The sequence below is a fragment of the Sinocyclocheilus rhinocerous genome, unplaced genomic scaffold, assembly GCF_001515625.1.
Source record: "Sinocyclocheilus rhinocerous isolate Xijiao unplaced genomic scaffold, SAMN03320098_v1.1 scaffold397, whole genome shotgun sequence".
NCBI classification, from domain to species: Eukaryota; Metazoa; Chordata; class Actinopteri; order Cypriniformes; family Cyprinidae; genus Sinocyclocheilus; species Sinocyclocheilus rhinocerous.
Window position 1 is genome coordinate 1,092,759 of NW_015663491.1, and position 12,538 is coordinate 1,105,296.

General features: G+C 38.4%; 3 protein-coding genes across 5 annotated transcripts; 1 reads left to right on the forward strand and 2 right to left on the reverse strand.

Annotated features, from left to right (window-relative positions):
- Positions 1 to 1,561: 1,561 nt before the first annotated feature.
- LOC107728850 (protein SMG8-like) lies at positions 1,562 to 6,349 on the reverse strand. The gene is made up of 4 exons (XM_016539136.1): positions 4,784 to 6,349; positions 3,545 to 3,690; positions 2,589 to 3,458; positions 1,562 to 2,466 (listed from the first exon to the last, which is right to left on the reverse strand). Exons 1-4 carry the CDS (start codon positions 6,306 to 6,308, stop codon positions 2,254 to 2,256), a joined length of 2,754 nt encoding a protein of 917 aa, XP_016394622.1. The 5' UTR covers positions 6,309 to 6,349; the 3' UTR covers positions 1,562 to 2,253.
- A 717-nt stretch (positions 6,350 to 7,066) lies between these two features.
- prr11 (proline rich 11) lies at positions 7,067 to 10,186 on the reverse strand. The gene is made up of 10 exons (XM_016539105.1): positions 10,111 to 10,186; positions 9,930 to 10,039; positions 9,237 to 9,378; positions 9,044 to 9,166; positions 8,764 to 8,952; positions 8,569 to 8,655; positions 8,377 to 8,489; positions 8,217 to 8,288; positions 8,014 to 8,110; positions 7,067 to 7,848 (listed from the first exon to the last, which is right to left on the reverse strand). Exons 1-10 carry the CDS (start codon positions 10,123 to 10,125, stop codon positions 7,807 to 7,809), a joined length of 990 nt encoding a protein of 329 aa, XP_016394591.1. The 5' UTR covers positions 10,126 to 10,186; the 3' UTR covers positions 7,067 to 7,806.
- Positions 10,187 to 10,292: 106 nt separating this feature from the next.
- Positions 10,293 to 12,383, forward strand: styxl1 (serine/threonine/tyrosine interacting-like 1). Of its 3 annotated transcripts, XM_016539112.1 has the most exons (9): positions 10,293 to 10,349; positions 10,499 to 10,644; positions 10,747 to 10,808; positions 10,926 to 11,025; positions 11,117 to 11,250; positions 11,340 to 11,485; positions 11,606 to 11,703; positions 11,819 to 11,931; positions 12,013 to 12,383. In XM_016539112.1, exons 2-9 carry the CDS (start codon positions 10,542 to 10,544, stop codon positions 12,142 to 12,144), a joined length of 888 nt encoding a protein of 295 aa, XP_016394598.1. In that variant the 5' UTR covers positions 10,293 to 10,349; positions 10,499 to 10,541; the 3' UTR covers positions 12,145 to 12,383. The 3 variants fall into 3 exon arrangements, with proteins under 3 accessions (XP_016394598.1, XP_016394597.1, XP_016394599.1); XM_016539111.1 differs by lacking the exon at positions 10,293 to 10,349 and having other exon boundaries at positions 10,356 to 10,644; XM_016539113.1 differs by lacking the exon at positions 10,293 to 10,349 and having other exon boundaries at positions 10,356 to 10,644; positions 11,870 to 11,931.
- The last annotated feature ends 155 nt before the right edge of the window (positions 12,384 to 12,538 follow it).

A 12,538-nucleotide genomic window follows, 5' to 3' on the forward strand; every position in this document is an offset into this window, starting at 1 on the left:
ATTTTTTTTAAAAAGCCCACTTCAAGACAAATAAAAAAACTTTTTTGATCTCAAACAACCTCTAAATGAATATACCGACTTTGAAAAGGTACTCTTTGTGCAATCATCCGTAAGTATAACCTCCCAGTCCATATTCTGATGGCACAAACTGACAGAAATACCCATGAATGTGCAAAGCTACTTAAGGGCAAGATTGTTGGAAACGGAGTGGGTCAGATGGAGAGACAGAATGATGGATCCAGATCAGACGAGTATGTGTGGGTGTCAGTGAACCAGTTATATGTAGGCCATAGTAGATACCACCAGACTGAGAGTGCAGATGGCAGCACCAGCTCAGCACCTCTGGCAATCACATCTTTGAAAACACCCACAGCTAAACCAATTCAGAAAAGCCAGCTTTAAAATGACAAGCCTGAGTGTCACCAGTATACGCTGTGATGACAAAACAGTACACAATATCAACACTGCAAAATATTTAATAGCCACACTTTCATTTTAAGTGTTCTAGCCCTCTAAAATCACTTGCTTATGCATAGCATGTTTCATAAAAATAATTAACAACGTGAGTGTATTTATGCAAGTATCAAAGAAATATCGATAACATGCACTTTAATGTTAATTAAATAGTTTGTTGTGCAATATGAGTGCATGAACGCTTTCTCACAATGTTATAAGTCAATTACCATGTTCTTTTTCATGCAAAACAGCATTTGAAAATTAAAGCAGATTAATTTAATTTATAAAATATTATTACATTTCAAGTCATAGTTAAATCATAGTTAAATTCATATAAAACATCCTGAGAACATACAATTTGAGTTCATGGCCAGTGACTCATGCATAAACAGTTATTTTTCTTCTTCTAATGTACCAACATTTGCTGATAGTGATATATAATCCTGTAATAGTCTAGACTTAAAGCACACTTTCGGAAAGCAGATGACAACTATAGTATAGACTCTATACTATACTACAGAGTATAATTGTTGACATTTTAACTATGCATTGATGCATTCTGTATACATTACGTTTTAAACCCAGATTAGCATCTATCATCGGCAGTGAGATCTAATCTAAAACTAAAATATAAATTGACAGAATTTACAAGGTTATTTTTAGTGAGCTGTCATATACTGCACGATACTAAATAACAAACGTAACATATGTAAAAAGACGAACTTCCTATAAAAGGTGTCACTACAGGCATTATAATTGGACAGATGTTACCTTTGAATGGAAAGGTATCGCGCAGGTTCAACTCTCTCTCTCTTTAAAGCTGCAACTTCATGCAAAACAGCAGGCGATCATTCCTCACAACACAAAGTTTCCAGGTATCTTCATCAGCCACGCACCTCGAGGGCACCGCTCTGTAAATACAGCACCGTTGCGCATCGGGCCTCGCCATACAAGCTCCCAGTTTGATTGACAACCAGGCCAGCAAATAGATGAGACAAAACGGCCTAGCAACAATACGCTGATTGGCCAGCCTAAAAAGTGGACGGACCAATGAGCGAGCGCAGAGGATATGCAGGCGAAAAACCAAAACATTGGTTATCTTTGTGATGTGTCAGCTGGATAAGTAATAAAAACTAAAAGCGAAAGTACGTCTTAAATAACTTTAAACTCATGAAATATTAAGTATTTATAAGATATTACAGTTGTCACGTTGTATTTTCTCACTTGAGAATGTCTTTGATATACCAAATCGTAATTACGTTAGACAGATCACATAACTAAATAGCGCCTCTCTGTGCCGTGTTTTTACTTGCTTTTTTATGTAAAAACCATAACAAACCTTAATAGACTGATATCTACTGTAAAACCACAACCATAACAGATTGATATTTTAACATTCTTTCTAAGGAACAAGTGTTTTATAAGATCTCATTTTATTTACTCAGGTAAAAATAATTCATAACATCAACCTCAAACGTCCACAACAAACAGAAAATCCAGAGTGTACACTATTTGCATACACATTTAAAAAGTAAATTCAGTTTAAAATAATATTATAGTTTTATAATGACATTGTTCACTGTCTGTTTTTTTTTTTCTCACTGCAGGTATTTATTTACTGTAAACACAACATTCCTTAATTTGATTGCTTGTATTTACAGCCACAATTATTTCTAGAATTTGGTTAATAAAAGAACCGGCACAGAAAATGAAAAGAAGCATGGAGACACCAAATGTCCATGTCCTACAGATATTACAGATATCCCAACAGTGCTTTTAAGTGCAGAGTGTTTTTTGTTACTGTGGAGTTGAACTAGTCGTGTTGGCACGCAGAATGCCTCTCAGCACCCTGAAGTTTGCCAATGGCTGGTTCTCCTTCGGAGGGTAGCATGGTCCACGGTCTGTAACGTAGGCATAAGGGAAGCGTAACACCCAGAGTCCATCAGAGGGCAGCGCAACCTCAGGCTGCTCCAGATGGAAGATAGGACAGGGAGGGGGACCTGACTGGACCTATGAGAGAAGAGAAGCACAGAACAGTATACTTTAATGGAGAAAACGTATGTGGTAATCATTGTGAATACTTCAATTTGAGAATTAAATTGACTGATTTATCACTTTTTAACATATTGTACCTGTGGGTTTAGGACAATCTCAAGAGGAGCATCAGGGACGACGATGAAAAGACGAGCCAGTTGAGCGTAGTGTGGCTTTATCCCTCGTCCTTGAGCTGGAGAGGGAATGTATAAAGGCATATCAGAATTCAAGCATCTGGTTGCAGGTTCCTTTGGTCCACCTTGCCCAAGCACTTTGACTACTTTATCAGGGCCAGAACTAAGGAAGCGGCGCCCTCTGCTGTCTTCATACTCGAAACCAACGAAAGCACGAGCTACATCATCTCGTCTGCGCCCTCGTCCGATTCCTCCAGCGCTGCCTCGCTTTCCAGCAGATGCTTTATTCGGAGCTGGCCAGGAGGCTGGGCCTCCATCCAGAGGCTCAAGCGATCCTACATCTTCCTCGGATCGGCTCCGAATGACAACATCCCAGGGCAAGAGGAAAGCGGAGCCTGGGAGGAATCCAGGTTGCTCTAAACCAGTGAGGCTGTTGTAGGCCTTAGCTGGACCAAGTTTAACAAGAGACCAACTCGAGAACTTGGGCAACAGTCCCTTCGGGCATCCAGAATGAAGCATGCCGGGAAGATACTCCACTGTGGAGGGCTGTCTGTCCACCAAGCTTGGCCTCTTCTCTTGTCCTTCTGCTCCATCCCCATATGTTCCAAGGCTATCAGTTGACTGGCCCAAGCTAAGAGCTAGACTCAGACTTGTGCTATCACCAGGTGTATGAGTGCTAGTCTCTTTCTCCTTTAGACGATCAGCTTCTCCTGATGGAGGTACCTCTCCAGGTCTGGGCACCTCATCACTAGCAGGAGCAGGGTCAGGTGTGCTGGCTTGGAACACTGGGAAATTGATCCTCTCCAACTTCCCACAGCATTTCTCCTCAAGCATCTGAGAATGATAGACAGAATGATGAAGAATAGATTTAAAGCTTATGTAGTGAATATTTACAGTAGAAGAACTTGGCTGCAACTGACTTGATAGAAGTCATAGTTGGCAGCTTGGATGTCAAATGGATCTTCTCTTGGAGACTGCTTCCTACCACAGTTACAGGAACTTGTAGAGCGGCCTCTACTATTGTGGTATAGAATAGGTGGGTTGTGGTCCATTTCTGGCTTCTCTCCTGCAATGTGAAGAAAAGTGGTAACTGAGGTAGAGAGAAGTATGTTCTACAAAATGCCAAGGAAAATAATTTTGACTCTTCACTGTTTCTATCACCCTGTTTTTATGCGCATTTTGACGTCTCGCATCACAAACGAGTGATGGAAATACCAAATTTCGTGAAAAAAATATAATTCTCAAAAAAAAAGTTTTTACGCTCACTTGAGGGGCATCTGAAATGTTGTTATGGTCTTTTTTTAATTGCCTGAGCAAAGTCTGTCGTTAAAGTATTTCTGTATAATTGCTTTCCAGAACTGTCTTATATGACTGTGTTCCCAAACAGCAGGCATCCACCTCTGCAGGAAGTGACGATTTTGTTCTCTTTGACTCGGTGGAAAACGGTTCTTGTTCGCAAATATTCTATGCAATGTTCCAATATTGTGCATGGGTTAAATTTGCATCTTTGGATGGAAACAAAGCGACTTGGAGCATCGCATAGAGCACCGCATCCCATATTGCTCCACTGACTTCCATTATAAATGGTATTTGTTTTTCTGTCAAAATATTTCGTTTTAGATTCTACAAACTCTGCCAAGAGTCAAAAATATGTGCTAATTGACAGTATCATGAAGATATTTAAATTTATGCATCTGCCAGACGCAGAGACTTGCACTGCATTGGAGATACACATTTTTATAAGTACTTGCATTACCTGGGAGTCAAAGCCACAACCTTGACATCACTAACACAATGCTCTAGCTACAGGAATGCTGTTTACCTTGAAACACTCCTTTAATATTAACTTTATATGAACAATGTTAGACTAATACAAACAATATATATTGTATAAAGTGCTACTTGACTAACAGTATGAAACAAGCATTTAGGATTAGGAATAAACATTAATTTCAGGTTTATTTATTTATTGATTGATTATTAAACATGGTATATGTCATAATGCAGATTTGTAAAGTAAAAAATCACTGGAAGGTACAAGGGGTCATCAGTCAAAAAAAAAAAAAAAGATCTTTCTCTACTTTAAAAGAACTCAAGAGAATGGTGCTAGCAACACCAAGGTAATGGGTTCGATTGCCAGGGAATACATGGATCTTTACCTGGCTTTGGCAGCAGATGAAACTTATGTACGCAGTGCTGATCCGTAAGGCTGCGCTCCTCACAGAGCTGATGCCCGTTACTCCAGAACTTGTAGCAATCCTCATGGAGCTGCAAGGCGTATCTTTGAAAGGCGACTCCCCTCGCATGCTGGCTGTACACTCGCAGTGCCTGCACCAGTTGATTCTTGTGCACTGTGGTGGTGTAATTATGGTGAAGGTTTGACTGGTACGCACTGTGAGCCAGTGGCAAGGCTTTCTGACACCTGTTTTCCGAGAACTTTGCATCTGCGTCAAGGAACCCCTCCAACACTTTGAGCTGACCCTGCACCTTGAGGGAGATCTCGGCTGCATCATCCTCAGCGTTCTCTATCATGACCTGATAAAGTCTGTGCGCAACATGCACCCATTCAGAATAAGTAGGCAACTCGAAGTGTGATGGCTGCGGATTGCGACCTACACTGTCATCAAAACCTTTCTTGGTCAATACGAGTTCGATATGCTGCCAAAGGAACTCTTTTAAAGTGCAGTCCACCAACTGCCCTCCTGAAGAAAGACTACTTTCTACATTGAAAGAGGGTTGTCTATTGGACTGCCTCATCTGTTGGTACCGCCTTTGCCTGGGCGCAGGCGTGCCTCCTTCACTTTCTCGAAGGACACAGTTGGACCGTAGGTGTCCCAGAAGAGAGCCAATGGGGTCCTCATCTGGTCCTGGCACTACATAAACAAAAGCTTGATTGGCAGGGACTGTAAAGAGACAATTACTACTCTGGTTGGTCAATACACGACTTTTCCGGAATATCCTATATATCTGATCTTCCAGAGCATGCTGCAGTCTCCTTCTTGGGGAGTGTTTTTTGGGTTTATCCCCTCCAGAGCCATCAGTCCCATTCCCACCAGTGCCAGAGGAGGCCACTCTGAGCGCTCCGTTCATCTGGAACACGAATAGCAAACGTGGAGGGCAGGGCCGACAGTTTAACTTCCATTCTTTAGACACTGGCGAATCTTTAATCGCGGCGCGCAGCAGTGGAAGCGCTTTCTGCCGTAGCGCGTCCAATGCGCGAAACATTCTATCGTAAGTGACGTCGAACGAACATGTGGGATGAACCAGCAGAAGAATATGGCACAGCGAGAAGAGATACAGCAGCTGCAAACAGTGATCCTTCTCTGCTGCTTTCCAAAACTCATGCGCTTCTGCATGACCCAAACCCGCCGTCAATGACTCGCACGCGCGAATAAGCTGGCGGTTGTCAAAAACAGACGTTAATACGAGATACAGCACGCGGTTCTCTTGATTATAATACGCATGAATCGATGTTCCCCCGCTCGAGCTGTCAGTGTCGTCGCTCCCAAAGAGAGAGAAGACGTGTTTATCCGCTAAGGTGTTTATGAGAGAGTCTTTGATTGATCCCGGTTGCATTGCGCTTTTCCCAAATATGCCCAATACGCAAACGCCCTCATCTTTGTCCACGGTGTCTTCTATTATTTCTGATTGTAACAGTGCTCCAATATTCATGGGCACCGCCATTTTTGCTGGACAGAAACAAATGGGCGGGGCTTTGATGAACGCATTTCTCTAAGCGCAGAAGAAGAGTCCGGGTGGATACATAAATCTGCAAGTTAATGTCCAGACAAAAAGCATGCAAAATGTAATATGTAAATAGTAATTGTTTTAGAAATATAGAGTGTGTTTTTATTGTTAACTAAACCTAAAACTATTAAAAATCGTTTTCGGTAATTAAAAATACTAAAATAAAATAAAATATAAAAGTTAGATAACACTTTTGTTGGCTTGTCAGCTAACTAAAATAAGATTTAGTTAAATATTAAAAGTACTAAAACATAACTTATATCCGAATAGAAATATAAAAACGCACAAACAAAAGCACAAAATTACTACAGCTAAAATTAAGAGGAAAACTGAAAATATACAAATACAAGCTAATTAAAAATGTTGATGAATACTATAATATATAAACATAAATATTAGATAAAAATCTTAAAGGTAAATCAGAAATGTTGCCTTTGCAGCTAATTGCAATAAGTTTAAGTTTAAATATTAAAACGACTAAAGAAATAAAAAAAAGCTAATAAAAATGACAAAAGCACATACAATTTTTAAAACCTAAACTAAAATGTATTAATAAATTATTTAATAGTATATAAATAATACTAAAATAACAATGTACATTTTATAACCCAGAAATTAAATCTTTACATTATCTTTATTTAAATGCACTCATTTGCACTGTAAATCAAAAAAGCACATACACATTTTCTGTAGGTACAATATTTATTAAACGTTTTTTATTACTTGCAATAGTTTTTGCATACAAATAAAAGTGGCTTTAGAGAAATATTGCAAAAGACCCTTAAAATACAACATTAAGACATTGTAACATGTAATTGGGTGTTACGCCTCAAGCCCACCGGTAAACATACAGTAATACATAGAAATAAAACATCCTGAGTCTCACAGTAACACGGCTGGTTATGTCAAGCTTTGCTTCACGTTTTACCACACACACACACATAAGGTATCAATGGCGTATTGAATTTATAGACCACTAACTGACTTCTCACACCTGTACAGACTTCAATACAGTACTATATTTTAAAGCCGAGTTAGTTTGCACGTTCCACAGTCATATTCAGTAACAGTGACACTGAACCGCATGTTCAGTTATGTAGTTCTACTAATCATACAATTAACCATATCTAAAAACATGCTCAAGATGACGTGCATTTAATTTTCATACAGTGTGCATTTGTTATTATGCTTGTGAGCATGTTTTGAAAAGGGGGTTCTGATATAAAAGCAGCAGGAAGCACATTTCACATGCAACAAGTATATAAAATAACATAGCAGCGAGTAACATCAAATACTGTCCTGTCACTAAAATAGTTAACGTAGTAACATGACAGTATGATGAGAACCAAAGCTATTAGCACAGTCACAGTACACATGTAAAAAAACAACAAGAAGACTGGCCATGCAATAAAAATAAAACAGTCAATTTCTTTGTTTAGACAGCCTTGAGTGGTGATAGTCCTTTTGTTAAAGCACTCTGTAAAGAACAAAAAAGAATTAAATAAATCATTTTCAGCTCATAAATTCATGATTTATATTGTTAAATAAAATTACCTTTTGATAAAATGAAACCAGCAGTCTCAAAAAGAACTTTAAAGGAACAAATTATGTGATTCTTTTTGGGATAAAGCGGTTTACATACCAGGTACTGGTTTCCTAAACCTCTGGTCATGCTCGGATCCATGCTTGAATCCATCACATCATTCTCTTTGTTACATAGTGGTGTGCCACCAGGACTCCTAAGAATATAACGAATGAGAAGTATAGTACAGCTAGATGTGATGTCTGCAGTTTTAGGCATGTCTTGGCTCTGATTCCAACAATACAAAGTAAAAGTGATCTTGCCTCATTAAGTTGACTTTTCGAAGCTGTACCCGAAGATTCATGGGATTTTTGGTTGGTGTCCTACAGACAGTCCTACAGAGAAGAGCACAAAATATGTATAGCAAAAACCAATGCATTGCTTTGAAGCAAAATAAATACATTTATTTATGCAGACTTTTACCTGCAAAGGCTTGATCTAGACTTCAAGGGGAGGTCAGGATTAAAGCGGCGTAAACTGACTTTCTGCAAGTCTGCGAGTGTGACCAGTGGTGAACTTCTTCTCTCTGGAGACACCTGTGAACGAAAGTGCCATCATAAATATCGACTCAATGCAGAATTCAATGGAAAATTGTGGACACAATCTTTCACTCACCTGAGTTTTTTGGCCTGCAGTCACTTTCCTTAGTCGTACTGCTTGAAGAGCTCGAAGAGTCACAGCAGCAGGGCCATTTTGCTTCTCCTGTTAGGGGACAGGAGGAAAATTAGTGCAAAACCTAAAATAGTGCAAACCTTCATAACTTGTTTTCTCAACAAGCAAAGTGAAGTGAATTGAAAAATAAACTATTACCTTCAGAGAGCTAGTTTGTGTAGGTTTTGGCGGAAGTGAGGCCATCTTCGGAGCAGCAAGTGTCAACAGAATTTGAGGAGGAGGAAGAGGAGGAGGCGGGGGAGGAGGAGGTGGTGGCGGAGGTAGAGAGTGCTGAACACCATCAGGCATTTCACATTGACCACCTACAGTCTTGGCTTCACGGTACAGCTATGAGGTAATATTTTATACACATTACAAGCACTGGGATTTTGAAAATAATTAAAGAAAATCCTTTTCTGTACAGCTGAAAAGTTTCAACCTTCAAAGTGGAATGCAATAGTGCGATTTCCCTTTGCAGCTCCTCTAGTTTTTGGTGAAGGGACTCCACTCTTTCTGAATAGCCTCTCCAGATAAAGACGACATTCAGGAGACCCGAACAGATCTAAAAAACAAGCAGGTCAGACACTGAAAAGCTCTTTTTAACTCTAATAAATGAAAAAAGAAAAACTTACTTGATTAATCGTCTTTCTGCATTTTTGCATAACACGTCCAACTGCAGAAAACAGAGCTCCAATACTTAGTGACGAAGACAGCTGTTTAGTGGCTTGAACACTTGTCTCCTCCATAGTGTCCCCCTTTGATTTGTTGTCTGGACTGGGTGGAAGTATTACCAGAAAGTAAAGTAAGTATATATAGATATACAGTTAGCTCATAAGCCTTTTATTTTCAAAGTCTTACAGGGATAGTTTACCCATATTTTGTGAAATACCTTATTTTTTTATAATACAATGGAAGTCAATAGGCACCAAAACTGTTTGGTCACCAACATTATTCTTCAAATATCTTCTTTTCTGCTTTACAGATCATCAGTCATACAGATTTGGAACAACATGAGGGTTAGTAAATGATGAAAGAATTGTCATTTTGAGTCAACTATCCCTTTAAGTCTCAAAAATAAAGATAAAAAGTGTTAGCGTTTTTTTAATACTGCACAACAGATATTATTACAGCAAATGGTTGATTATTCTGTCTTGTGGAATATATGTAAATATCTATCTAGCATATTTGATCTTAACACATAAGTATATACATGGAGTGTGCATGATATGTGGTACAACAATTCTAAACTATACTGCAAGTGTATATGAAAGCACTGTATATACAGGCGTTGCTTTTGTATATACATAAGTAATTCAGTTGCTCACACAGGGGCCGTTGGTATGGCAGGAGTCCCAAGTGGCATCTTGCTCTTTATGGCCCAGCGTCGACTGCAGCCATTTCTCTTCCTCCGCCGCTGAAAGGCACTGCCGAGGACCTGGAAAGGAATTACACATCGTTTAATGATTCATGATTTACCGATTTAAGTAGCTAATAGTAACAACATACCCCGAATCCAAGCATATCCGGAGTTGCTGGCAGATGTCTGTCTGATTTTGAAAATAGTTCCTTATTGTTTACCCTCCAATAGGATTGCAGCTGAAGTGCAATGGGGCGGGGCTTAACTTTTGATTGGTTAAGGAAAACGGAAAGGGTTTGCATCTGGAGCGGAACGCTTTCAACCAATCACTGCGGCGGTTTGTATGTTACCATAGCAGGAGCGTAAACATAGAGCATGATGTTTGATCGTAAGCAAAAACAGTAAAGTTGTCTAGTTGGGTTTAAGAAACATTTCGAGCAGTAATATTTCAAAACGCTAAGTTAAATTGAGTATCAAGCCAAGACGCGACAATTAGTAATTTTTAGTCAAATATAGGTCTTTATATTTTTTGTTTAGAGACATATAGACATCAGCATTTTCTGTGCTCAAGCTTTTGCTAATGGCTGGAAAAGTCTTATGTGAGGCAACAAAACTGTACAACATCCTAAATCAATACACTTTTCTACCAAGGCTAGCAGAGAGCAACTATCTTTGTTTGATTGGTGAGCATTAAGTTATTCTGAAATACTGACTGTACATTGAACGTACTAATTCAAACACCAGCAAATGAAAGTGAAAGTATAATAATAGTCTTATTTCTTCAGATGCCCGTGCAGCAGAATCATATAACTTCAGCCACATCATTACTGCCAGAAATGCTAAATGGGTATGTTTCAGTTTTATGTTTTTTTCCCTCTAAAGTTTATGGTTTTTATATCCTGTTTCGCTACACTGTAGAATATCAAATCGCCACTGGTAATTTTTTTTTGCTTGCTTTTCAAAGGATTCTGATGGGAAGTTTATTATGCCCTTGGATGTTGAGGTTGAAAGTATGAGATACATAATTGTCTATGACAGTAGTACACATTCACTGTCAGATTCAGGTAAGACACTACATATTCTAACATGTTATGAACTCTGCTAAACATGTTAGTACAGCTCTGAAAGAATCCTAACTGTATGTTTTTCTTATAGGTCCAGCTATAGACTGTGCAGACAGCATAGAAAAATCAAGCCAATTTCCTGTTCAGATTCTTAGTGGGGGCTATGAGAAGTTTTCTGCACTCTACCCTTTCCTAAGAACGCCAAAGATTCTTTACAATATTAGGGTATTATTCTTAATAGATCATAAATTAGGTGTTTGTTTTTTTTGCTGTTTGTAAACATATTTAATGATCATAAATACTTATGTTCATAGGAATTGGAGAGCTTGAATCCCTATCCTGTGGAAATCTTGCCAGGCAAGCTTTATATGGGTGATTACAGGCAGGCCACAAACCTTCAAATCCTTAAAGATCTGAAGCTGAATGCACTTGTCAATGTCTCTGATGAATGCAGTCTTGTGTGAGCCAACCCACCATTTCATATATATTCATATATGTAATCATAGTATTTTTTTTAAAGTCCAGTTTTAGTATGGCCTGAAAACCCAAATTAATCTGTGAACTGAACTTTGCAAACTAGGTTTCAAAAGGCAAACTGCACTGTCTTACACATCCGAATGGCAGATTCTGCAGAGGCAGATTTGATCACTTCATTCGAGAGAATGTGCGTTTTTATTGGTAAGTACTGGGAGATTTTTTTCATCCAGTGGATGAACAATAACTCAAATATCTAAAAAAAAAAAAAAAAAAATCTGATGTTCAGTTATGATTGTGGGTGTTTTAAACATTTCAGGTTCACATCTCAATAACTCTTCTTCTGTTTTGATATTCTCTACTCTTGGAGTAAGCCGATGCTGTGCTGTAACAATGGCATATCTTATGTATCACCTCAAATACACACTTAAGGTAATGTTTTTACTTTTTGCATTGATGTTACTGACAGATACTTTTTAAATATTTCTCACCTGTCATTTCTGAATATTTTAGGAGGCATGGAATCATATTCAGCAGTGCAAAGCCAACATGAAGCCAAATCGAGGATTTGTACAGCAACTTTCTGACTGGGAACTTCAGACTCTTGGGAAGATGGTGACAGATATATCAGAACCCAACTACTGACAATAACAACATTTAACAGAAACATCATTTGCAAATTCATATTCACTGACTTTCTACAGTCACTGATGATACAGAATCATAGATTTTTATTTAATGTTAATATATCAATTAAAATAATATTTAAAAATAAAAACTACTTCCAGGAAACACACTATAGACAATATTAGAATGTATAAAATAGTTTTAAGATTTTCATCCACTTTACTGTATGTTGCTTTAACACACACACACAAACACACACACACACACACACACACACATATAATGTGTTGTAAATTTAATAAACCTTTTTAAAATTTGCTGCCGAATCATCATTCCTATGTCATAATAAGAGGTTCTGTCTGCAATTTCAACACTGACCCTGAACTCTAGTTATTCACAGTTGATATATTCC

Bases quoted from the DNA above. Each gene is read 5' to 3' on its own strand.
- LOC107728850 (XM_016539136.1), bottom strand. From the start codon at position 6,308: ATGGCGGTGCCCATGAATATTGGAGCACTGTTACAATCAGAAATAATA. The intron at 3,691-4,783 runs GTAAAGATCCAT...TTCACATTGCAG, and splicing joins TCATCTGCTGCCAAAGCCAG to GAGAGAAGCCAGAAATGGAC. The intron at 3,459-3,544 runs GTCAGTTGCAGC...TATCATTCTCAG, and splicing joins CCAACTATGACTTCTATCAA to ATGCTTGAGGAGAAATGCTG.
- prr11 (XM_016539105.1), bottom strand. The intron at 9,167-9,236 runs GTAAGTTTTTCT...CTTGTTTTTTAG, and splicing joins GCAGAAAGACGATTAATCAA to ATCTGTTCGGGTCTCCTGAA. The intron at 8,656-8,763 runs GTAATAGTTTAT...GTCCCCTAACAG, and splicing joins CACAAACTAGCTCTCTGAAG to GAGAAGCAAAATGGCCCTGC.
- styxl1 (XM_016539112.1), top strand. From the start codon at position 10,542: ATGGCTGGAAAAGTCTTATGTGAGGCAACAAAACTGTACAACATCCTA. The intron at 10,645-10,746 runs GTGAGCATTAAG...TTATTTCTTCAG, and splicing joins CAACTATCTTTGTTTGATTG to ATGCCCGTGCAGCAGAATCA. The intron at 11,251-11,339 runs GTATTATTCTTA...TTATGTTCATAG, and splicing joins AGATTCTTTACAATATTAGG to GAATTGGAGAGCTTGAATCC.